We start from the raw sequence: 27409 nt of genomic DNA on the forward strand, positions 1-27409 counted from the left end.
GGGTTAGAGGGCGGAGTGGACAAGTCCAAAACATTCGTAAGTAACGCGTTGTTGCGACAGAACCACAATCTGTCAAGTGATGCTGTCGTGAATTAATTGCTATTTATGAATCAGGTTTGGCTTTTTCGACCTTATATTTTAACATAAAATAACATTATGTTAACATAACATAAAATCTACGTAAAGAGCTTTCGTGGCTGCCGCGTTGTGTTTTTGTGATTCAGACAGTGTGTATGAGTGTGACCTGTGCAGCTGTAAAACACCCATGTCTTCCTTCAGCTCCAGACTGTTGTTGGCTGCATTACAAGTGCACTTGACCTTATTGCAGTTACAGGTTCAATATTATGAGACGACTGTACCTAGAAATTTACAGCCGAATTAAGCCATTTTTGATGCAAAGACAATAATTTAAGATGCATTTATTTTAATACGTTCTACAGCCAAATATATATAATATATATATATAATTTTGTGTGTGTGTATATATATATATAAAATAAGTGTGTTGATTGACTTTTAAAATGTCACTTTACTTGGGTCATTTAAACCACTTTAAAATAAATGTAGAAATAACCGTTTGAAAACCCTTAACAACATTTCAACGAAACTCATTCAGTCTATTTCTGTTCTTTGATTTCAAAGGCAAATATAGTTATACAATATAGCGTTGTTCATATAAAAAAAAAAAAAAAAAAAAAAAATGTCAGAGCCTTTGCATGGTAAAAGCAGTGTAGTATTATTATAATATACTCTTTGTAATCAAATCATGCAATTATCTTCTTACAAAACAAATAGGTCTAAGGCGTGAATTAGGTTCCCAAATTATATTGTATATAATACCAATACCTTCAAGGTTTGGCCTCAGAATAATTTTAAATGTCCTTATTAGTTATTTTCTTGAAAACATATTCCTTAATTATACATTTCGGTAATGACATGTAACTAAGATAAAATGTGTAAATGTGCTTTGTGTAGGAATGTGCGTGATAAGCTGAAAATAACAGAACTTAATTTGAGTTTTGTTTTGCCAGGATGGCCTCCTTCGGCTGGAAGCGTAAGGTGGGGGAGAGAGTTTCCAAGACGACGGTGGAGCAGTTTCAGCAGGACTCAGAGAAGGTGGATGATGAGGGTGATGTGGAGAAGGAGGGAGTTGATTGGTTGCACGTGATCAAACGGCGGCGAGAGGTGCTGCTGGAGGATTGTGCTGTCAAGAGCAAGAGACTAAAGGATGAAGGAGCGCTGCTCGCCGAGCAGGGCAGGTAGGTGTTTGTGTGCTTGTTAAATCCAAATGTCTAATTCTACTAGCCTTGTGTTTTTAAAATCAGCATGAAGCGGAAGTTGCGATTGTCTTTTCTTCCCTATTGTGATTTATATTCGAGTGAATCGCTTCTTGAACAAGAAAAAATGTAGAGCAGGACTTGATTTTGTCCACCGGTAATTGACTGGATGGTTGAATCATTGTGGCTTGCTATTTTGCTGTGATCGGATGTGAGTGACAGGTTGTACCGCCCTCGTGCCAGTAAACACGCCATCAGAGAAGATGAGATATATATATATATATATATATACAGTGCAATGCATACGTTAATACACCCATGCTAAAGTTGACTAAAAAGAGGAATAAAAAATCATATTTTGGAAATTGAACTTAATGCCTTAATTTAAAAAATTAGGAAAAATCCAACCTTTAAGGACACCAATTTTCTTTGTGAATGAATAATGTATCGTAAATAAATAAATGTTCTTCCTTAAAATGCCATTGAGAGCAATGCAAATCAAACTAGCTTTTAGGCTAACTGAAATAAAACCATGCCAATCTCTAGGTATGGTGAATGCTATGTGATGATGTGGGGCTATTTTAATTCCAAAGGCCAAGGGAACTTTATCAGGATGCATAGTATCCTGGATCCATGAAGTAACTGGCCTTTAAAAATAAAAATCTGCCTGCCTCTATGGGAATTTAAAGGGTTAGTTCACCCAAAAATTAAAATTCTGTCAGTAATTACTCACCCTCATGTTGTTCCAACCCCGTAAGACCTTCGTTCATCTTCGGAACACAAATTAAGCTATTATTGATGAAATCTGAGCCATGTTACACTTCTCCATAGGCTTCTATGTGACCGAAACTTGCTGGCCCAGAAAAGTTATTAAAGAGATCGTTAATATAGTCCAAGTGACTCCAGTGGCTCAATCTTAAGTATATCAAGCGATGAGAATACTTTTTGTGCGCAAAAACAAACAAAAATAACGACTTTATTCCACTATTCATTTCCTTCTCTCTCGACCTCTAGTTGGTTCGCGTAGTGTTTTTGTGCAGCGCGTCTGTGTTACACGTCACCACGTAGGCTCACTATTGGCCGACGCCGGTCATGTGTGTGTTGCGTGATGACGTGCAACACAGACGTGCAGCGCAAAAACACTACGAGGCCCAGAGAGAAGGAAATGAAAAGTGGAATAAAGTCGTTATTTTTGTTTGTTTTTGTGCACAAAAAGTATTCTCGTCGCATGATAAACTTAATGTAGTGCCACTGTAGTTACTTGGACTATTTTAACGATGTTTTAATAACTATTCTGGGCCGGTGAGTTTCGGTCACACTGGAAGCCTATGGAGGAGTCAAAATTCTGTCAGATTTCATCAAAAATATCTTAATTTGTGTTCCGAAGATGAACGAAAGACTTACATGGTTGGAACAACATGAGGGTGAGTAATTACTGACAGAATTTTCATTTTTGGGTGAACTAACCCTTTAATTTAACATAGGGGTGTACTAACTTATGCACCATGTATTTTCAGGAAGAACATTTATTTATTTACGATACATTATTCATTCACAAAGAAAATTGGTGTCCTTAAAGGTTGGATTTTTCCTAATTTTTTAAATTAAGGGATTAAGTTCAATTTCCAAAATATGATTTTTTATTCCTCTTTTTAGTCAACTTTAGCATGGGTGTATTAACTTATGCATTGCACTGTATATGTATATGTGTATATGTGTGTGTGTGTGTGCGTGTGCAGTTTGTGCACGGATAAATCGCTAATAATAAAATCTGCAATATTGCATAAAAAATAATAAGTGTCAGTTTTGAATTCCTTGCTACATAGTATACATTGTATATGGGTCAATGACATGACGTGCATATTTTTGTGTCCAAGTGCATTATTTCCTTTTTAAATAATTTGACAATTTCATGACATATCACTTTATTCTATAAAACCTATTTAGTTTGAATTCCTTTTTAGTTCATTTAAACAATACATATTATTTTATGTTTTGTTATCTTAAAGGAGTAGGTCACTTTAAAAATGAAAATTAGCCCATGATTTACTCCTAGGTGTATATGACTTTCTTCTTTCAGACGAATACAGTCGGAGTTATATAAAAAATATCCTGGCTCTTCCAAGCTTGATAATGGCAGGGAATTGCAACCAACAGTCTGAAGCTCAAAAAAGTGAATCCATCCATCATAAACAAACTCCAAACAGCTCTGGGGCGTTAATAAAGGCCTTCTGAAGCAAAGCGAAGAGTTTGCATAAGAAAAAATATTCATATTTAAAACTTTAAAGTAAAATGACTTGCTTCTGGCCAAATTCAAATTAATCATTTGATACAATGCAATTTTTTTTTGTGTACATGTTTTGTACATTGTACCTATATTTAAAAAACACTTGCATGTAATTACATCTGTAATTAATTTCTGTAATGACATCTATAATTACACTGTTGATCCTTCCCTCAACCCACCCTTAAACCTAACCGTACCTTAATCTCACCTCAATAACAGCAAAAGTGTTTTGCAATACAACATGAACACAATAAGTACATTGTACCTGTTTTTTTTTTTTTTTATTGTAGTGTAAGTACATATTAGTTAATGACCTAATCTAAAGTGTGACTAAGCTATCTGCTTGATTTGAAATGATAGGTCCCATTTTAAGATACACGTAGGCCTGTGAAAAACTCTTCTCTCATCTTACTTGATTTTGTCTCTTTTTCCACACTCTATAGGCAAGTGCCAGGCACAATCCTTCCAGGAAAACAAACTGACAGCTATTTCGCCTTTTACGGTTATTCATCTGTTAGTTGTTATTTAAGCAGGTCAATGCATTGGCCAACGACATGACACAGCAGTTATTGTCAATGATAAAAACAGAGTTTGAATTCATCAGCCAATAATCTATGCGGCTGGTCTTATGTCAGGGGTAGGGAACCTTTTTTCACAAAAGAGCCAGTTTTTTTTTCAATGCATTTTTTCGAAAGAGCTAATGCAAAAACGGATGTTTTACTATTACTATTATTATTTTACTAAACACCTTTTTTAACCACATTCTCTGCAAACCCCTGCTGTGTGAACTGGACTGGACAACAATGCAAAAGAACCGCTGTGTTTGGTACATTTTCTTTTGTTTTGGTACAACTTACAGAGATGGAGATATGAGCTGTGTCTGTCATCTGAAGGTTTCAGATTCAGGCTCTATCTTCCATAGAAGTCCGCAGCGTGACACAAAAGCTTCGCTCTCCACTCAAATAATTTAGATTTGACACAATTTTTTGATGATTTTGGTCAAAGGCCACGGGCTCTCAACCACTGGTCTTAGGTTATCAATTATAACAGTACCGCATTCATCCAACAGATGGGGCTGTGGGTTCACTATGGACTTACTGCATGTGGATGTCACTTGTTTGGTTCAAGGAGTTCACTAAATGTGCTGTCTCAAACAAATCTATCGTTTGGCTTCAGAAGACTTGAAATAAAGTGCAGAAGCTGAATGAAGTATGATACTTTTCATGGTGCCATTTGTGGCATTATTGAGCTTGACAGATCAGATTCTCATTCAAAAAAAAAAAAAAATTCACAACTTTTTTCAATTAAATGTATGGGTTTACTGACCTTTTGAGATGAGCCAACTACTAACATTATCCATCCTGAATGAAAACATAGGTAACTCAGGTTAGCAAGGATAAAGGTGTTTAATATATCACTTTTCAAAGCAAATCTTGTACTTTTATATATCTGATGTAGAAAAAAAGATTACATCCGTGTACTTTTATTGACATACATTCTGTCAGTGACTTTGGATATCATTTCTTAAGCCTAACACCAGCTGAAGAGGCCTAGACAGGAGTTCAGTGCAGCTCGTAGAAGCTGAACATTTTAGCACTCAAATGGGACTTTCAGTTTTAGCATGTCTATGAAAAGCTCAACTGACGGTCATGAAGCAAGACTGAGTGTATTGCTGAAAGGTAATACACTCCCAACTTGTGCATTTTGCTTTAGTTATTTATTTTCTGAAATAATAAGTAATTATGTCATTGTTTAATATGCACTTTCTGTTCCTGAGGCAGCATTTCTTAAATGAATCAGTGCATCAGGTGTGTCCGTATAAACATTACGATAGTCCTTACAAAGGATGAGACAGAGAGGGAAAAAGGGCTTCTTTCTCAAGTTTCTTGAGAACTTACCCAGAACAATAAGTCAAAATAGGCCACTTGTTTTCTGAGTGTCCAAAGAAAGGCTATAAACGTCATAGCCAGCAAGCGCTTGGAGAGGATAAAAGAATTGCTTAAATTTACTGGAAGATGGTTTAGAGACGTGGATTAAAAACAAGCTGCCGTTATTGCGGCCTTATACCTTGTTAAGCCTTAACAAGTCCATGAGGGGTCAGGGTAGAGTGTCACTCTTCAATTTTACAACCTTTTAGCTCCTTCTTTTCTTCTCCATAGCTCTCTGTCTTTAGATTCTTTAAGACTGTAGTCTGAAATGTTGTTTAATGATTAAGCAGCGCTTTGGCTCTAACTGTAACAGTGTGCTGTAGGTCGCTGGCGCTCGTGATGTGATTACTGTAGCACTGTGCCAATATTTGTTGCACCTGTTTTTCAAGAGGAATTAAAGGTGGTTGCCAGAAATGTGATGATGTCTCTAAGGTTTTGATAGCAGCTGGTCTTTGGTGGGATGTTGAATTTATTTATTGCCAGATCAAGTCAAGTAAATGACAGGGCCACTGGTTTTAGTGTTTATGTATAATGAATTACCCCTGCAGATTACCCCTGCGGCTCTCTGTAGTGATCTTTGGCTGCAGATTTGTTGTTTTGCGTTTGATCAAGACAGTCTTAAAGTTGGGCTCATAATGTTGTCACTAGTTTTTATTTATTTAAATAATTATAGATAACTGTGGTGATGTTGTTGGTGAAAATGAACATGGTTCAACTCTGCTGGTTTTTGTACCTGTTTGTTCATCCTTTTCAATTGTTAGGCTAATTCATCCCTGTTTATTGCTACTGGACATTTGGACTGTTTTTTCATATGATGATATTCAATTTAAAAAATGGGGGGAAATGGATTTGAACACTACATTACATGTCTTTTTGTACTTTTTGTTAAGTGGCCCATTTAACTGTGAAGGGCAAAAATAGCACTGTGTTACCAGGGAGGACTTAAATAGAAAAGTGTTATCTAGGCTCATCTGACCTTGGTACAGTCATACATACATCATTATTCTGTGAGAATGTTAATCTAGACCCTTATAGATTTGAATGTACAGTATTTCAGTTCAGTACAGTACTGGAGATCTAGAACACATTGAAATTGAAATTGGTAGAGAATCCATAAAATACACACATTTACATATAAACTTTACAGTTAGATTGTGGAAGTGCTCATATAATCAATTTAGGCTATGTTTGAATAGGAAGATAGCATTACTCGTAGAAGTCCATCTATCCCTCTGAGATTTTTATTGTAGAAATGCAGTGTCTTTCTGGAGCCATCAACACTCTTAACCCGAATTAGTTGACTTTACTCGCAAATCGCGTGGAAACCCGTTGCCTTATACCACTTTAGTTTTTACACAAGCTGAAACTAAACATGTTGAGTTATATTAACATGGAATCCTAACTTTTTACACAAACTGAAACTAAACATGTTGAGTGGTATTAACATTCATATCAATCATATGGAAAGACCCAGATAATAAGAGATTAAACAGATGAAATGAGGTGCTGATGACTTATAATCTTTATAGATGACTACATCAGTATGCAGTCATAGTCACTGGATCACTATACTCTTGGCTTTTTTGCTATAACAATTGTGCCTTTTAAACACACAGGTATAAAGCAGCCAGAGAAAATCTAATGTTCAATTGTCAAGGGCAAGGGCAAGAGCCCAACTAAAGCCAACACTTATCACCATTATGGTGACTACAAATTAAACAATAATTCATCAACATCTAAACCTCTGTTAATTCTCAATACCGTCTGCTTCACAATACTGAATACAATTCTCAGTACTCGTCCCGCCAGGTGTAGAGCCCCTTGGACGCACGTTAGACGCGGGTCTTTTCACGTGACCAGGCAGGTTTTTGATTTGGCCCCTCCCCTTCCTTATGAAACTAAACATACCAAGTTGTCTCTGCTAAACCTGATTAGTGCAATGAATCTTTCAGTTAAATAGTACAAACAACTAATGTTGTTTAGTAATGATAGCAGGTTTTTACTAAACATAAAATAATAAGTAATGATCACTCGTATGTTTAATTAGAAACAAAATCTGGGTTTACAGTGAAGCAATATTTCATCAAAAGTTTATATTTTGTCTTTTAGAAGACACTTTTTATAAAAGCCAACCATATTTGCATTAGAGTTGTAGAGATAGCCTACTACAGCAGGTAACTTGAAGTGACTTATTCACATTCTTTCGAAGCCATTATGGCTGGGGTCAGTGACCATACCCCCTTAAACAATGATTCTGGCTTATGCTTTACACCAGTAAGTGAAACCCCAGCAGCCCCTGAAGAGGCGTGTTGCCCCGGCGACTCTTGTAATCAAGTTCTTTGGAGAATAAGTGGATTGTGATGAGGAAATTACATGGAGCTGGAGGACAGTGGGTGCAGGTCAGCACAATGCACTCACTATGAGACTGCATTTAATAACTTGTGTTTTTATATCTTTTTGCTGGTGCATATAAATGTTGTATTGGTATCCAGCAGTATTACCATGCGTAGAAGATGCTGTGTATTTATTTCAAACGCTGTTACTTATTGATCTGCATGGGATATTTGAAAGTTGGCTTTTCTCAGGAATTTGCCTACTTTGTCATTTAACCCTGAGTCCTATTAGTTACCCCAGTATTAACATGACATTCAACTTAGATTGTTTCTTTTACTTTTTGGTAGGACTTTTCTTTCTTATAAACTTCCACTCAGTTAGAGATCAAGGCTTACACCATAGTTACTGATGTTGCATGGTGTAGAACTGCAGTTCTACAGTAACTTGTTTAAACAAAACTCTACCATTTTAATATGTGAAAATAATTTAGGATCTGACTTTTTGCCATGTGACTTTAGTGTGAACAGTTAGGTTGGAAATCATTTTTGTATGTAATTTGTTATAATTAGCTGTTTGATTTACATTTGGTCTGAAATGTTGTGACACTTGCGTTGAACAGTGTCAATAAAAGTTCAAATGTTCATGCATAATTTTTAGACTGGAAGGTACTTTGTTTTTTTTACACTAAATTATACATTAAACAAAACATTCAGTTCAGTAGAGTTGCCTTTTTTTGACCAGTGTGTGACCCAAATTTTAAAAAGGGCATGTGAACGCCCTCTTAATCCTTGTCTTGTTGATGTTTAGTTGTCTTCAATGAAAAAGTGACAGGACAGATGTCTCCTGTCACTAATGTTGACACATGTTGGAGCTTTTCCGCTATTAGTGGAGCTATTTCCTGGATGACATACATTTCGAGTTAAACTTTCCTGCAATACTTTATTAAGTGGAATGAGACCATTTTTAAGTTTCCATTGCAGAATCGATTATAAATGTTTATACATCTGTAATTTAAGTTCCGAAAGTGCCAACAGGCCAGATTTTGCTGCCAAACATCAGAAAACACAACAGTAGGTGATCTGTTATTACCTAGTCAGCATATATTCCTAATGCTGGACTGAACTTTAATATCTCATCTCTTGCTGATGAATTTGTTCTTTGTTTTTTTTCTTAAGCATAATCAGTGATATTAAGACTTAATGCTCCAATGTTATTAAATTCCTCATTTTTTGTCCTTATATTATCTGCCTTTTTAAATTAAAAACTGATTTAGTCTCCAGGGGGTTCCTGAAATATTGATGTCTCAGCAGGGAAAGTCTAATGCATAGTTACAAAGTGAAGGACAAATAGTACTTTGACACTGTAGTGTCATAGTGTCACTTGCATTAGGGATGATGGTAATAGTTAATAACATCTCTCAGCTTCACATGACTCAAGGCTCTACATGGCTATAAAGACAACATACCAGGCTCCAGCACATTGAACTGTGATGTTGTAGATGTTTTGCTAGCTCAGTGCATCATTGGCTGTTTATGCTAACCCTTGTACCCAAGTCTAATTTTCTGCTCATATTTAAAAAAAATTTTGTCTTCACATAACATGACCTTTTACATTGCGTCAATATCAGACATCGGTCAATAATGTCTGATATGGAAAACATGCTTCTGTCGTAATATGATAAAAATTAGGGATGTGCACCATGATGACTAATTTCCATAACATTTAAACAGAAATTTTGTAACCGACTAGTCCAAGAAACCCCAAAAAAACAGTCTGTAATCTGTATAAGTGATCCATTTGAAATAGGCTACTTAGTCTTTGAATCAAACAATTAAATCCCACACTGAATGCTGGAAAATATATATATTTTTTGTTATAATTTGAAATTAGAGTAAAATCTTGTCCTAAATGTATTAATTTACATTTTACATCTATTGCTACTGTTGAAAGCAAGTGAAACCAATATTTGAAACAAATATATTTGTGCACCTTTATGTGTAATACTACTTCATATAGTGCAATTAATAAATAATTGTAATATTTATGCCATGGGTAAATCAAACAGACAATTATGATGAATGTTGATGTTCCATTAGATTAACTTAAAAATTGGATATCTGACCTAACCATTTACACTGAGGTCTCTCATGCTCTCATGCCATTTTGCTTAGCTCCAACTGTTCAAGTGCATTTAGTTCACCGTTGTGTTTGTGAATCTGCCTGTGTACCTTCTTCCTGTTTCATATTGTCTCTGTTCTCATTGCAAATGCCCAAGATCTTGTACAGTAGAGTTATTCATAACCTTTGTATAATGAGAAATCTAATATGAGGATTTCATTCATGTTCAGTAATGAAGACCACATAATTTAAACATAAAGACCTGACAGAGAGTCTGTATGGTTTCTTACATCCTTTTTATTGAGGCGGAGTCATGAATTCCCTCCATGTCATTTTTCACACAATACCACACCCAACCACGCTTTCACACTTATCACATAGCTACAGCAACACATGTTTTTTGTGGCAATTCTAACAAGAAAAGGTGCTAAATGTTTTTGCAAACATCTGTCACAATCTTTCTTTTCCATTAATAACACACAATAAGATAGTGATAGAGCATATTTGTTTTTTAAAACTACTTATTACTGGCTGACCTGGCTGAGAGTTCTATATATAGTATCAGTATGAAGTTGTATTTACAATTTTTTGTTACTTGTGAAAAGATGACAGGATGACGTACACCTTTCCTCATACCTACGCCCTCTTTTGCAGGTACAGTAACACTATGTACTTTTTGCCTTTCCATACAGGCTTATGACGTGTTTCACAATCACGTACCTGGAAACCATCTAGTAAATTCTTTGTAAATGACTTTGAGGTTGTTTTTTCTTTTACCCAGTGGTGGTGATTTGATATAGTAAGTCCTTATCTATTACACCATTTACCACGGGACTTTGTAAAAAAAGTACCCAGCACTTATGTTTAATCACTGTACATTATTTGCATGATAAACACAGACATGGCGCAGATTAAAGAAGCTGGACCGTTTTATGGACTCTCAGAAAAACAGCATGCAGTATTTGCACAGCTGATGTTTAACACTAGTTAAGTTTCCCATTGTGCAAATACAGGAACTGCTTCTGTGAAGAGGAGCTGACCGTCACAGTCATGTTTGACTCTTCGTGTTTCATCATTGTCTGCGTTAATCGCTCATTTGTTGTCCAACACTAATGATTTTCAGCTGTGCACTCAATAACAAGCATCATCATCACCTGTATATATGTTCGGTTCTGTTTCAGTTCAGTGTTGTCAGTATGTGGATGTGTTGTATGTTGCTCTGTCGCTGTACCCATTGGATTTATTAAATGTTATTTGATTGCCTTCATCTTCTTCTTCGTGCTTGTTACTACAACCACCAGCGTGACTGCCTGGTCTGGGGAATTATGGGAAGCTGCAAGGCCTTAAAGGTCTTTAATTTAATGTAATGAGGTCTGACCCTGACCCCTGAATTTTCAACAAGAGACGTTATATGAAATTTGAACTTGACATTTCAACCTTTGTGACGTAGGTGCAGTAATTACTTTGGTTTTCTTAGAAAGCTGCATTTTCTGACATAAAACATAAGTTTTTTTTTTTTTTTTAACAGTTGATCTATCATTCAAACAGTTCCCAATTAACCACCAAGAAATCTTTTAGTTTCTTTCACAATTAATTGACAAGCAGGGTAAACTTGTTTAATTTTTCTTTTATTTTTACCCCTGCTATGATGAAATAGTAAAACACGTATTTATACTCATTTGCCAGTTTGCTTTCTCTGCAAGGAAAGAAAACAAGAGAAGACTTGCAGTTACATGTGTGAAACCCGTCGACAAATATCCTGTTTTTACCCCATGCATACCTTACACAGGGAATGTTGCTCGGTCTGCCAGAATCATTGTGAAGATCTGTGTGTGTGTATATGTACATTGTCAAAATTAATGACACACTTTTTTTGTGTGTATTATATATTTAGCATTTTGAACCAGAAATCTCTTATATTTAAGCCTAGAATCATGTGTTTGTCTTTATTGCCAAGATTGACTGTGTTGGAGAAAGTTACTTTTAAAAGTATTGTGATACATTATTGCGTAAAAAAAACTAGTTAGCTAATTGTTACTTAGTTACTTTGAATGAAAAATAATGCATTACATTTTTTCACCTGGGCTGGACTTGCTTGTTTTATAATAGTAAAAAAAATTATATTTTTGGCAAATATAAAGGCCCTTTCAACACTCTTAAGAAATAAAAACAAAACAAAAAATGAAACCAATATGATGTTTATCTAAAGTAGTGGTTCTCAACGGGGGCATTGGAAGCAAGATTTTTGAAAGGGGGGCGTTCACGAGTTTAAATAGGCTATATAACGCACATTTTTGTTAATTTACTTTTATTCATTTTAAGCATTTAGTAGGCTAATGTATTTGTAATAAACACTTTAAGTGGGCTATTTAAAAAGCGTGAGGACTATGTATAAGTGTGATGTCATATTGTGTGTGCACATGCGTCCAAAAAAAAACTTTTGTCCGCAGCCGCTCTACCCCTGACCGCAAGTCCAACGTCAGTGTTGTAGGTAGGCACTAGGCAGGTTTTTTTTGTGTTCATTTCTATTGCATTACGATTGAATGCAGTATCAATAATGGCAAAAATATGATGTGCAGTCAAGTTCGGGTGTGTGTAGGCCACTGACCTATATAGAATGACATTATATAGATCAGTGGTGTAGGCCTATATGCTGTTTAAATGAGTGTTCACACCGATACGTTTGTTGTGATTCACGGAGTTTTGACGAGTTGTATTTTGACGACTTGATATTATTTCTTGTTCAAAACTAAGAATGGAATGGAAAGTTGACAAGCCATTAAAAAGTATTGACTTAAGAAACACTTTTATTTTTTCAAATATTTTCAATAAATCATGTTCCCATTCACTCCGGCGACAAATTTTTTAATTAAACTAAATTCTATTTATAAGGTAAAACTTTTACATTTTTAGGCATTAACTAATTCCAATCCCTAATGCCAAAATGTTTTCTTTGTTCACCAAGTAATTTAATGGTCAGGCATTATTGTTAACTCGCAAGACAGTAAGGAGAAAATGACAAACCAAATTAATTGTAATTGTATTAATTATACCATTGATGAAAACAAGCTGATACCAAGGTATTTTAGGCCTACAATTCTAACATAATTTTTCATGAAAAATCATGATTGTATTTATTTATTTTTCGAAAGTAAGGTTAATGTAAGCAGCTTCTTGCGGGCGTTCAGGGACCTGGATATTGGATAGGGGGCGCTGGCCCAAAAAAGGTTGAGAACCACTGATCTAAGTAATTTTTGCAATTAGCATTGATGAATTGGATCATCGAAGGTCAGCAGCAAATACATTGGTTAATAAAGTGAGATTAAATACATAAAGTACAGTATATTTAATTGCCGGTTTGTAATATTTTGCCTAACGGTTTGCATTTCAGTTAAGATTTCATTTAGTCTAGAACAGGCTTCCTGAAATCCAGCCCAACCTCCAACAATGAAGATTTAATTATTCTCCAAGTCTTTATCTTCATAGGCCACTCAAAATGCTTGCTTTGTTTGGTCATCACTATTTCTGTTCTCTTTACTAAAATTGCTCTTTTTGACTCTAACTACTAAAATTGACACTTTTTTTCTAATACTTGCCATTGACTAGATTAGCTGAAAGATGTATTTGCGTCATCTGTTGAATCAGTTTTAATTTTCTTTTCATTCAGCCCAACAAATATTTGTTTTGCTATAGGTATCAGTAAAATACCATTTACTGGCTTTTTTTTTTTTTTTTTGGTCTTGTATAATAATTGAAATTGCTTGATAATTAATCCTGATAAACTATTTTTACATGCTAGAGCGAGGTTTAAAGACTTTGAGGACTGTTTGATATCACTTGTTAAAATGATGAAGCAACCTGCTGCTTGCAGAAATGAGATTTATCAAGATAATGGTCAACAGTGTCAGTAGATGTGTTTGCGTTCTTGAATATGCATTTGAATATACTGCAGTTATGTGTGTTTGATCCTTTAAATGAAAATTGATAGGAGTATTTTCTGTATATGTGTTTGCTCTAGAAACTGGGAGGCATTGAAGAGGTGGGACGACGCTCTTCAGCTTACACCAGATGATGCCGTTCTGTATGAGATGAAGTCACAGGTAAAAACGAAAAACAGTTTTCTTTATACACACTATAAAATTGATGGTTATTCTGCAATAGTGGAATATATTGCAGATGTAGAGGCACACAGCTGTTATGCTGACACACTCTTTTCCTCGCTTCTCTCTTTTTCTCTTGCTGTTATTTTCATTTCCTCCTCCCCCAGTTTCACTCTTCAAACACACTCCCTATCTCTGGCTTTATAACAGAACTTTCTGACATTTAGTTTTTTCCCCACATATTCTCTCTTCTCTTCTCTCACAGTAATGGGCTGGTAGTGCACAAACAAACTGTATCTTACAGTGAGAACACTATGGACATACTGTACCTCTCCTTCACTCTGGATGGAGGGTGAACTCTGCAAATTTTAGACATCAGTCATGACAATACAGCCTGCTTCAGCATAAATTAATGGTACCATTTAGCAGATGCTTTCTTGTGTCTTAATGTAGGGAAATCCCCACTGGGTTTAAGAGTCTTGCTCAAGAGCACAGTGGTTCTCAAACAAGGTTATTACAGTATGTCGTTAACTTACCAGTTCATGAGTCACATTTACTTCCCATCGGACCTCGGATCCTTTGTGTTAGTAGCTTAGATGTGTAACCATCTGTCTACCACCTCTGTTTTGTGAAGAATTATGTTGAACACAATGAAATGTTAAAAACAAGCAAATTGAACGAAGGAGTGCTTCACACTTGTTGCTGCTTTTCTTTTATTATCATGTATGACCAGTGTTGGGTAAGTTACTTCAAAAAAGTAATTAATTACTAATTACATCATCAATATTGTATTTAAAATACTTTTCTAATTACTCTGTATGAAAAGTAATTTAATTACTCAACAAGTAATTAAACAAATTACTTCTTAAAATCTCTATAAACCTTGACCGGATAGACAATAGAAATGAAACTCTTTTAATAATTCAATATGAGTCAAACATGGAATAGTTTATCCTTTAAAGCATTTTAGCTTTATTAAAACATACTATAATACTTAAACATTTTAGTAACAAAATTAACCTTTTTTTAAACAGAATTCCTCTGCTACATATCTGAATAACAAAAAAATAGAATTATTCTGCTACATATCTGAATAACAAAAAAGCTTAACTTAAGAGAAGTTAAATGACATGCATCAAGCTGTAAACGTGAAACTTGCTTTCAAAGCAACAAGTGCCATTTTATATTTCATACATAATGTAGCCTATGTGTGTCATGTGTGACACATAATGTAGTCATGTGTTTCAACAAAATTAACTAATTTCTAATTCACTGTAACCTTTAGCCTGCAATATTTTTTTAAGCCCACCTTCAGACACTTTCTGCACCGCCGGTGTAAAATCAAGTTTTGGCTGCTTAAAGGGGACATATCATGCCAAATGCACTTTTTTAGCCCTTAAATGCATTTTGTTGTATATTTGGAGTGTTTAGAAGTACAGAAAATATGAAATTATTCTCTTCAGGTGCTTCGTTGAAATCTTATTCAGTTTTGGTCATATTTTTCAACCTGTTCCGATTTTTCTGTTATCTATGACGTTTTTTTGAACTATTACGTCACAGTATTTGCAGCGGAACTGCCAAATAAGGACATTGACTTCCAGCCCAACACTTCGAGCAATCCGCCATTTTTATTTCTCGCTGCAATTTTGTAGTCCAAGCTAAAGGATGCAGAAGTTACGAGAAGGTAAGTTAAAATGTTCGGTTGTTGGATGTAGTAACCCACACGCTTCATTACACCGTCTAATGTAGATAAACTGCCGCGCTTGTGACAAGGGCGCATGTTTACGTTAACTGAAAGAACGAGCAGAGAGAGAGACCCGGTCGCGCGCGCGCTCACTCTCTCTCTTCAGAGCCAGGCGAAAGTGTAAACAAGACATCACCGTCTCCAAACTAGACGCTGTCTTGCTCTCTCTCCCTCGCACATATTAATCAAAATAAATCGACACGGTGGTAGGTCGGAAGACCAAAGTTTCATGTGTAAATACAGTACACACCAGTGCGATACATCCATATGAAGACGTTGTTCTACAGGTTCGTCGTCTTCATTTTCATCTCGCTCCGGCTCCGACTCTGGCTAGAACATGTAAGGCTGGCTGGACAAGTCTTCCGTTGTTGACATTTTGTTAATAACGTGCGAATAAAAAGTTTCTGTGCCGCTAGATAATCGTATCTCTGCTATCAAACTACAAAAATGGCCGAACGGGGTGGAGTTGAACCTCTGCAACCTGGAGAGGGGGCGGGGTATGAAGTGTCTCAATTGTATTTAAAGAGACCGCACCAAAACGAGTTGCTCTCAGACGCACATCAGAAAAGGGGTAGAAAAGGGGCCTGTGGAGCTATAATAATGAAGAATTCAGACCCAAGCATTGCAGTTCCGCTTTATATAGACTACAAATGTATGATTTATATGTAAAAGGGAACAATTTAAAAGCATGATATGTCTCCTTTAACAGGGGTTGCCGTAGCGTTATCTGTCGACGAACACGGATCACTCAAAAGTGTTCGTCGATGCTGCTTTGTCAGGTGCTTCAGTAGATTACTTGCTATTGACAGCGGCCGATAGTTTTTTCTCCCCAGGACATAGCTTACATTGTACCGTAATGTTCTTGTCTACCTGTGTCAAAGAAGTGAAGTAATTGGAATATTTCCATTTGGTAAAACAGCCACTCGCTTCTGCCGACATCTTCCACTTCAGACAGCGTAACCAACTGGCGCGAACTCTACTATGGAAGCTTATGGGTAGCAATATTCAATTTGAAATGTAATATGCAAAATCACAATGCAATATGTAAAATGGCAATGCATTTCTTTATTTTAATTTTAATTTTTCCATACATACCTATAAATGTATTATTCATATTTTGTTATTTACTGAATGTTGGTTAAAGTAATGCCATGAACAGAGTCATTGAGCTTGCTTCAGCTAATAGTAGGCTGTTTCTGAAAAAGTTCAACTTTATAGATCACATTAACATGTTAGCAATTTGTAATGAATATAAACCTGTTTTATGATGATGAATGAGAGCATTAAAGGTTTAGTTCACCCAAAAATGAAAATTCTGTCAGTAACTACTCACCCTCATGTTGTTCCAACCCTGTAAAACTTTCATTCATCTTCGGAACACAAATTAAGATATGTTCGAAAAAAATATCTTAATTTGTGTTCCGAAGTCTTACGGGGTTGGAACAACATGAGTACAACATGAGTAATTACTGACAGAATTTTCGGGGGAACCAGAGATCCTTTATGACCGTATAATGTGCCGGGAAAAGAAAAGAAAAAACAGCCCTCCAGGAGGGCTGCTCCTTTCAGCGTTAACTGGAGCAACGTCTTTATCCAGTGACTTTGTTGACAAGCGGCTGCTCTACACAAATCACATGGTATATATGCAACAAAAAAGCATACCCTAGAAAAGATAGTATTATTGTTCAGATGGCAAAGTTAACAAATCTGTCGCCCAGTTGTTTCCGGCTATGATAAGCCAAAGATGCCTATTATTTTCAGTTAGTATCTCCTCTTCCATTTTTTACCTCATTCACTCATCTTACCTTTAATATCCTGTCTTTTGCACTCTCTTCTGTCCATTATCCACTCCCATGATCTCATCTCAGCTTTAGCTCTGACAGTCAAAATGAGAGTCTGTTGATAGGACATTACAGGATCTTGGATTTGGCACAGACATAGAATTTTTCTGTTGAGCATTTTCATCCCTTTGACAACTGAATAGAATTTAATTTTACACTTAACAGAGGGTATTGATAGATTTTAATGTTATGTAATCGTAATAAATTTTAATTTCTCTCCTATCTATCAGGATTATAGTCACAAGTATGTTTTGTCATTTTAACAAGAGGCCAATTAAGACTAGAATTTCATGATTTGTTTGCAATATAAGCACTTCAAGAATTGTCTTGGATTGCAATATTTGGTTTTCTCTCTTTTATTTTACTTCAGTGGCCTGTACAAAATTTACTGAATGGGCCTAAATGTAGATGTTTGCGTACTTGCTTAGTCACACACACACACACATACACATATGTGCTTTAGAAATACATATATGCATGTTCAATGGCTCAGCTGCTCATTGAGCTGAGTACACAAACACACTTGTTTACTCGTTAATATCACTAACATAAAACAGATTGCATCCAGTAGCAGTCATTGCATCTAGTCACTTGGTCTTTTCTATCCACTTGTGACCCTGTTTTTTCTATCTCATCCTTTCACAGTCTCTTTTTCTGTATATCTCTCCCTCCATTATTGCTCACTTTTTATAATCTCCTCTTTCATCGCTCTTCATCTTATCTTTGGCGTAAGTGTATTGTCTTTGATGTCTCTGTAACCCTGCCTTTTGCAGTGTTGTTTTTCATTGCACAGAAGAGTGTGCGTTGAATGACAGGTTGGACTCTGCGCACCTTTTAAGTGATTGAATTCCTGATTATATGTCCTATCAAAGCAATAACAGATGCATGTTTTCTCATCTAGTTCTCTCATTCAGAGATCTAAGTTCTAACACAGTCTCGTTATGTGGGTGTAAACTCCAGAAACTGGATAAAGCCGAAATCAAATAGTCTATGCGAAACTCTGAATGTGATGTAACAGGTTTTACAATACAAATGGGTCTCTATAGTTTTGCAAAAGCGCAGTATGTGCATTTAAACACATTCTTTTCCATAAGATATACTTGAGAAAGTGTTAAAAAGAGGGAATCAATGGAAAATGGTATGAATTTGTTTACGACTTGTTTATTTTAGCTAAAGCTTATTATATTTAATAAGAAATAACATCACCAAATAATATCACTGTAAACAAAAGCCTTGCGTTCCTTGTTGGTAATGGATGGCAGTCAGTGAAGCTTCACTATAGGTCAAACATATAGTATTGGTGCATTTAAGTCTTGTCAGAATGATTGAATTTATGAGTTGAGCGCACATGAACGACAGCGTAAAGTCATAGTTACCAGAAGAAAACTCTGGATCTTTCAAATTGCTATTGATCATAACACATCATTGTGTGAATGTTGACGTTTACACTTTTTTTATTTGTTTGCCACTGAACACCTAATGTGCATTCTTTGATTTACTTTTCTTCTGTCCTAAAAGCTTCCTGTCAATATGAAATTGTCCAGTCAGTCCGTTTTATTCTGAACAAAATCACTTGAACGTACATCATGTCATTATGATTTCCCAGAAGCACTTGAGTGCAGCATAGGTCAGGGTTTTGTTTCAGTGCTGGTCACAAGGCTGTCCTTATTTTCCCTTTCTTGTAAACCAAAGTAGTGACCTTTTCCTGGCTGATCTCATGATCATGTATACGGGGAGTCACCTGAAAAGAACGAGAAGGTGTTTGTGTCTCTCTCTCATTAGTAATCTGATCACATTGGAGCAGTTGGTTGGCTCTGGTTTTGCCCTGATCAATCTACAAGCAATGTTTGCCATCAAGTTGAATTTGCATCAAGTTGATTTTTAATTTCCCTTCTCAATTTGTCCTCTATCCTCTCCCACCATGTTCCTAGCATCTGCTTATTACACACCTGTTCAATGGTGACCTCAACATGTGAATCTAAAGTTTTTCAGTCTGCCTGCAAATTTAGAACCAAACCTGCTGGAAATTAAGATTACAGCTCAGTTTTGTCCTTCAACTGCTCTTACCCTGGCAACACCCTGCGTTGTATAAAGCTGGTATTTACTTTGATTATTGGTCTGATCTGAATTAAAAGGCTTTAAGTAAATAAAACTCCACAATGGAAACATCTGTGATGCAAGAACATCCCTGCGTTGCCACGTAGTGCAATGTTTGCTTACTCATTGTCATTTATATTGTCTCTCACTTATGACCCAAGTGGATGTTTAGCAACGTGACAACACTTTATTGATGTTTAAAATAAAATGTTAAATTACATCAGCTTGGTAACTGATGTAACTGATTTCTTAGACTTGACATTAATTTGTTGGCCAAACGTGAAGTCTACAGTTGCGTTATCTGTGCTTTTTATTCAGTAGTTTTGGATATCTGACTAAAATGGGTCTGTGGTGAAATAACTTTTTTTGTTCGTATACAGTACAAAATTGTTGTATGCTTAAAAAAATGTAAGTTGCTTACTAGTTGCCGAAAGTCAGAGCCATTCTTAATATTTTGAGCAGTCAGAGACAGATTTCACTGAAAATCAAATAGTGTATGAGAGGCACAGTCTTGGTCTTTTTTTTTTTCTTTTTTTTTTTGCTTCAGACTAACATGTTGATATTGATGTGATATTTCAAGTCGATTTTAGAACACATTGTTTTCATCTGTCATGCATCTCCTAGCAGCGAGGCTCATGTTTTTGTGTGAGTTTGTTGTGTTCAGAATGACTTGAAAGTCTGGTTGTGTGTGATCTTCAGTCATTTGGTTTATGATGCCCAGTCTTTTTCTGTAACCATTTACAAAGTTTGGCAACTGTATGATGCCTAGTGTTTTAAAATCTGTTCAGATTTAAAAAAAAATTAAATAATTGTGCTGAGAATGTTTCAAGAGGTGAGTCTGTAACCTTTTAATGTGTAATCCTTAGGTGTTGATCACCCTTCAAGAGGTGTTCCTGGCTGTGCAGTCTGCAGAGATGGCCACCAAACTCCGTCCCCTCTGGTGGGAGGCGTGGCAAACTCTCGGACGCGCCCAAATAAGTCTTGGCGAAGTAGAGCTAGTAAGTATGAGCTACATCATAGTCGGTTATCTAGTCCAGTGTTTCTCAACCACTGTACCGGCAGGTTGTCAGGTGTGCCGTGGAAAATTATCAAATTCAAAAACATAATTAAAAAAAAAATGCTACAAATAAGATTATATCATTGCGCTGTTGGGCCGAAACATTGAATCTCTATATTTCGTCATTGTTTTTTTTAATCAATGCTATTGGTCGTCCTTTAAGGCTGTATGTGGGTTTTACAAATATTTAACCATTCAAAAAAATCAAAAGAGGTTGTGACTAAACCATTTGCTCCTCAAACTGTCACTCAAACCTCATAACTCCACCCGCCTCCATTTAGAATGTACCGTGCACAGTTTGGAGAGATCTCTGCTTGTTTGCAATGCAAGGGAAAATAAAGAACTGATGTTTGCGTAAGTACAGCGTTTTATTTATTCAAGAAACGCATTCCATAACGTCTTTTTGTATTTGAAGAGCGGAGAATAGTCTTAGTCTTTGCCGCCTAGTCTAGAAGCAAATATAGTGTTTTAAATATCCTGTGCGGAGCACTTCATCTTTTGTATCATGAGATTTTGATCATGAGATTTCAACAACAAGAAAACTAAGCGCCCATATAGCTACAATAAATTGTATATCCTGTACGTTGATGAAAACGTAATGAGATGCACGTACTGCCTCAAATGCTGTTCCAGTGACAAACTATATCTGTCATTCGCTAGTCAAAAACCTTGTAACTTAACTCAATTTTAGCTTGAATTTCATAAAATGTTAATATTAATGACACATGCAAGTGTCTGACCATAGCTACAGTATATAAAGCCACTATACCAACTTCGACGAAAGTGTTTAATTAAATACAAGGTTTCCGATATGTAAATTCGTTGTTTTATCATCACCAACAACATCATACTTATTGTGTTCCTACCTGTTCCTAAAAGTTTCACATTAAATGTGTGTACTGATTTTTATGTAGCCTAATATCTAGATTTAAATGCCATTTAAAGCTATGCATGTTTGTGCAATTTTGTTATATTTTTATATAGTGGTGTGCCGTGGGATTTTTTACTTATCAAAATTGTGCCTTGGCGAAAAAAAGGTTGGGAAACACTGATCTAGTCAGTCCTGTTTAAGATACAGTTAAATCAGCCCCAATGGGTCTTAACAATGATAGAACCACTGCAACATTTTCTGCATGTTGTTGTTGTTTTTTCTTTTTTTTTAAGAGAACCCACTAAAAATAAGTAATAGTTCTGTTCATTTTTAATAGCGCACAGTGTATAATAAGTGTCTTACATAAAATATTGATACCAAATGTTTTAACTTGTAATTGTCTTACTTATTGTGAAAATTACTGTGCAAAAATAAAATAAGAATAAACAGAGAGAGCTGATATTGACAGAAACATCATATTACTATATACAAACACACAAGTTCACTTAAAAATAAAAGTTGTTATATATGTTTTAGGCCTATTCAATGTTAAAAAATATGGCTTTCAGTTATACTGTAATGTTGAATGGCTATAAATACAAATTTCACCCCCAAAAATGTACAAGAAAATATATTTTAATAAGCAGCCCATCAGTAGCACTATTTAGCCTGTATAAACAGCCAACCGTTGGAGTCAATTTATTAGGTGATAAACTGTTTCCACACAAGCAGTTTATTCAGCATACTGAGGCATCTCTTCCATTGTGAACAGAACAACCTATAGTCTTCCAGTCATGTTATGGTATCGGTGTCTTTGTCGCATGTTAGAACAACATTCCTGTCTGAAAAACTACTCCTAAACCTAACCCTACCCATAAGTTATCCATAAAACCAGAGGAAAAGCATGGGTGAATAACACTGATGTAGATAACCCTGGTTGTAAGTCTAAACTTGACATAAACTGTAAACTTGGCCCTTAAAACTGATTGGTTGATTGGAATGTTGTTCCAGGATCAACAAAGATGTTGTACTCTGTGAAATCAGGTTCTGCATCTTTGTCAGTCAGCATAAGGTGCATGAGTTCTTCTGCCACTTATCCATCACTCAGATCAAGCGTCATTGTGATGAAGTGTGTAGTTCAGTACATCCAAGCCCAGGAGCATGGAAGAGTACTTGAAGAGGAACACTGCCACACCTTACATGCCCCGACCTGTGTGTGATTGTGTGCATTAGACACAAATGCTTAATGAAAGAAAACCTTGCAGATCCAACAGTTCTTTGGCTAGTAACTACTAGTGTGTGTGCGTGTGTGTGTATAATCTAAACACTCATCGTACACACTGAGCTTGACATGTTGGCTAGAGTTTGAAAAAATACTTTACAACTTTGGGCTGAGCATGCCATGTCAAGTCAATAACCAAAGAGAAAAATAACCTGAGGATCGAGGAGGACTAATGTTTACGTTCCGTGATTTTTAAGAGGGTTTTAATTTTTTGCAGAATCATGGAACAGATTATTATTATATTGTGTCATTGTAAAGCTCACACTATCAAGTTAATGCGTTGTTTAAACTTTTGAATCTGTGCTGCTAACTTGTAATCACTTTAAAATGAGGCCTGTCTCCATTCATTTAACTGTGATTAGCATTTACCTTGATTCTGATTCATATTATCCGCCGTTTTTAATCACGTTATTGCATAATAGAAAGAGAAAAACGGCTCTTATAACTGTTTTACAATGTAAAAAGCATTCCAGCCAACATTAGATTAATATCCAATCAGTTTTACCACATTTAATGATGCTGTTCCTGGAAATCTACAGTTCATTCCAATGGAAAGTTCTGTAAAGTTTGTTTGAGCGATAAATTAAGAGGCTGGTGATTAAATGTCAGTTGTTTTTCTTTCCTGTTATAATATATTTCCAGAAATGTTTGCACAAAAGGTGTAGAAAAATTTTTCTTAGAAATTACTGTTATTTTATTTCCTGGGCGTTCTGTTTTATTTAAAATGGCAGTGAAACTGAAAAAACAACAGATCAGTAGTGATGTAGTGATGTACATCGAGTGAAACAAATGATCAAAAAAAGTACTTTGAGGCAGATCTGAATGAGATCTTGCGGTCAGTTTTGAAGGGACAGGGTTTAAAGGGATACTCCACCGTTTTTTCATATTAAACTATGTTATTCCCTTAACTAAGACGAGTTGATACATACCTCTCTCGTCTCAGTGCGTGCACTAAATCGCTCTGTCTTGCGGCGAAACTTTGTTAGCACTTAGCTTAGCCCAGTTCATTCAATATGGGCCAAGCAGAGAAGCTACCAAACACCTCCACGTTTTCCCCATTTAAATACAGTTACTCGCGTAGTGTAACTCGACCTAGGACGGTGACACAAAACAAAACGTTGCGCTTTTCTAAGCGTGTAAAATGGATAACTATATTGTATGGCGGAATACCATAGCTGGAAGCACTTCGACTTCGGCGCAGTAATATCTTCACTCGTGAAAAATCCTCTCACCGGCCCCCGCTCCCTCTAGTGAAGATATTACTGCGCCGAAGTCGAAGTGCTTCCAAGCACTTGCTATGGTATTCCGCCATACAATATAGTTATCCATTTTACACGCTTAGAAAAGCGCAACGTTTTGTTTTGTGTCACCGTCCTAGGTCGAGTTACACTACGCGAGTAACTGTATTTAAATGGGGAAAACGTGGAGGTGTTTGGTAGCTTCTCTGCTTGGCCCATATTGAATGAACTGGGCTAAACTAAGTGCTAACAAAGTTTCGCCGCGCGCCAGAGCGATTTAGTGCACGCACTGAGACGAGAGAGGTATGTATCAACTCGTCTTAGTTAAGGGAATAACATAGTTTAATATGAAAAAACGGTGGAGTATCCCTTTAAGAGATCTGAATGACTGGAGAAGTCCGAAGTACATCACCAGAGAGTAAGTCTGCTGTTTCTCCAGAAGATCGTTATGACATTTTTTATATTATAAAAAATTACGATGTAAAAAAAAAAACATGAAACGTGCATGGATCAATTACAATAATATCAAGATGCTTTTAGAAAATAGATAGATTAATTTCTGTTTCATGTTGACATTCCTATGCTATTGTTATAACCACATAAAAATGTCAAGTAACTTTTGTTTATGGACACACACGCACACACAAACATCTTGTAGGATTCAGCACTATTGAGTTTGATGTGTAAGTCACCCAGCAAAATCGAATGAATCTGTTCCATGACTTCATCACAACTGTTGAAATCATCTCTGTTAAATCAATCAGGACCCTGGAGGAGAAAAGGTCTCCCAAAGCCATCAGATGGCTTTATTCCTCATTAAAGGTTTTCTTTTTGACAAGGGCTGGATTCTTGGCTCTGGCTCAGATTTTCTTCCTCTTTCAGGCAGATATGTGATCTAGTGTTTCTGTTGAAAGAGTTGATCGTTCCTTTGTAGATTGTTGAGTCAATAGGGCAATTATGAAGGTAAAACACCCCACTAAATCCTATTTATGAATTCATTATTTTCTCAGAGAGCAAATGTCTTGAGAAAGTGGTTGGTTGCAGTTGCTGTTTTTTGTATGCAAGCATGGATGATGTGATCTGTTAAGGCTTATTATCAGCCCATAGTTTTATTGAGCTGAAACCACATGCCTGTTTCATTTAGAACTGTTATTTTTTGAAGTGGGTTTTTGGGAAGAAATGGGAAATGTCTTTTTGTGCAAGTGGAGTTGTTTTAGTACATGTTCAGTAATCCCAGAAGACTGCCGAGGTTTATTTTATCTTGAGAACTAGTGAGATGTCGTGAATGCCTCGGTTTGAATGTGGAATAAACATCTGTTCATGTTCATTTTGGAGTGTAAGTGATGTCATATCAAACCATTTACATTGTAGATAAATATAGGAATAGTCTGGGTCACAAAGCACAAAAACATGATAAAGCAAAAGTGATATCAATTATTTCATGTTTTTATTTCAGTTTAAAGTTGTTTTGAAATCTAAAGTATATTAAATTGAAAAATTTTAATCATACCATTTTGGTATACTGTATCACCCAAATCTATATCATTCACACTAATGTTCAAAGGTTTAGGGTAAGAAATTTTTAAAGAAATTAATACTTTTATTCAGCAAGAAAGCATAAAAAAAAACTGCCTTGTTGGCAGAGGCTATTTACACTAACTCCTCCCACTGACGCCTGTTAGGGCCACTAATTGCACAATATTACTGTTTTTACTGCATTTTTGATCAAATAAATGCATCCTTGGTGAGCAAAAGAGATTTCTTTCAGAAACATAAAAAAAAAAAACTGTACCGACCCCAGAATTTTTAACGGTACGGTATATCTATATCTATGCATTTTGCATGTAGTTTCACCTTTGCGTATGTTGTATGTTCCCTGTGTGTGTTCCAGGCTGTACGGTCCTTCCAAGTGGCGGTGCACCTGCATCCGTCTGAACGCCTCCTCTGGGAGGAAGACCTAAGCTGGGCCTTACAGCTCCGGGAGAAGCAACAAGCTCTCCGTGAAAGGGCGACACAGGAAGAAGACGCCCGAAGGCTCCTTGTGGAAGCTCCAGAGCTAAAGAGCGATTATGATTTTGAAAGCGATGAAGTGATTGAGGCTTGCACAGCCATGGCTGATAGACAGAAAAAATATGAGGACTTAAAAAAAACGGCGGTTGTTGTGGACACATGTGGGGTGACCAAAGAGGTGGTTGTCGAGGATGACAACAAACCCACTTCATCCTCACAGAGTGTTTTAGTCAAGGCACGAGGACTCTGAGGGAAATGGAGGCTGTTTTTGTGTCTCCTCATCTGTGTCTTTTGTTTAGATTATGTATGTACTGTTGATTTGACAATCCAGGGTTCTGATTGGCTTCCTCATAGTGTTCAACACAGTTGTTCAACTATCCCCTGTGAATTTGTAAAGTGAGCACCTGATTCCCAGAAGAATCTGAAATGCTTCTGGATAATTTTCACTCAAACAAGACCATAAATTCCTTCCTTTTACTGAAGAATTCTGTTGTTATTTCATCGCTTTCAAGTTCTAAAAATAGCAGAGAAATCCCTTTTTAATGTACACACTTGATTAGGAATGTCATTCCCAGTCGCCTTTGTTTCAGTCTCGTTTTATGTGAGATGTGAGCCCTCGCTGGGACCAGAGTGCTGTTATAGCAGCGTGAAACTCTGATGTGCCCGGACTGAGTGGGAAGAGCATGATACACACACTTGCTCCATTACCTATTTACAGACTATTGGTGTTTAGTTAGTGCTACTTAGAAATGAAGTAGCAGTATTATAGTCATTGGTTAAACTCTTGAGCTAAAGGTCATGCAGGGAGTGATACGATTTTTTTGTCTGTCTAGAGATCTAGATCTAGAGAGATAGTAGAAAACAACCCATTAGTTAATGTGCTTTATTATAATAATTCATTTTTTATTTATTTATTTTTTTGGTGGTGAAATTCTTATAATCTTTACGTAACCCGTTCCTGTCTAAGGCCTGGGTTATTCACACAGATCAGAGTGCGTTTTGCATACCAATGCGCTGCTTTTCCATTGTTCTTGTCATGTAAACATGCTAGACAGACATGTTTGACTGTTCCGCTTCGACTTGCACATGACAAAACTGCAGCACTCAAGTTAAAAGAGGTTCAGCTTTTAAAAATGCACCTCTTGACCTCACATAGGTTTTTTTTTTTACTCGTTTTTAAACTCCAAATAAAGTCAATTTACACAGAATGCATTTTTGCATTACA

General features: G+C 36.2%; 1 protein-coding gene across 2 annotated transcripts; it reads left to right on the forward strand.

The window, feature by feature from the left end:
* ttc33 (tetratricopeptide repeat domain 33) lies at positions 1–26661 on the forward strand. 2 transcript variants are annotated; one of them, XM_084414366.1, is made up of 5 exons: positions 1–36; positions 1032–1259; positions 13963–14044; positions 20593–20724; positions 26066–26661. In XM_084414366.1, exons 2-5 carry the CDS (start codon positions 1033–1035, stop codon positions 26432–26434), a joined length of 810 nt encoding a protein of 269 aa, XP_084270492.1. In that variant the 5' UTR covers positions 1–36; position 1032; the 3' UTR covers positions 26435–26661. The 2 variants fall into 2 exon arrangements, with proteins under 2 accessions (XP_084270492.1, XP_084270491.1); XM_084414365.1 differs by having other exon boundaries at positions 10–114.
* Positions 26662–27409: the final 748 nt, after the last annotated feature.

The sequence above is a fragment of the Rutilus rutilus genome (assembly GCF_951802725.1).
Source record: "Rutilus rutilus genome assembly, chromosome: 7".
NCBI lineage: Eukaryota > Metazoa > Chordata > Actinopteri > Cypriniformes > Leuciscidae > Rutilus > Rutilus rutilus.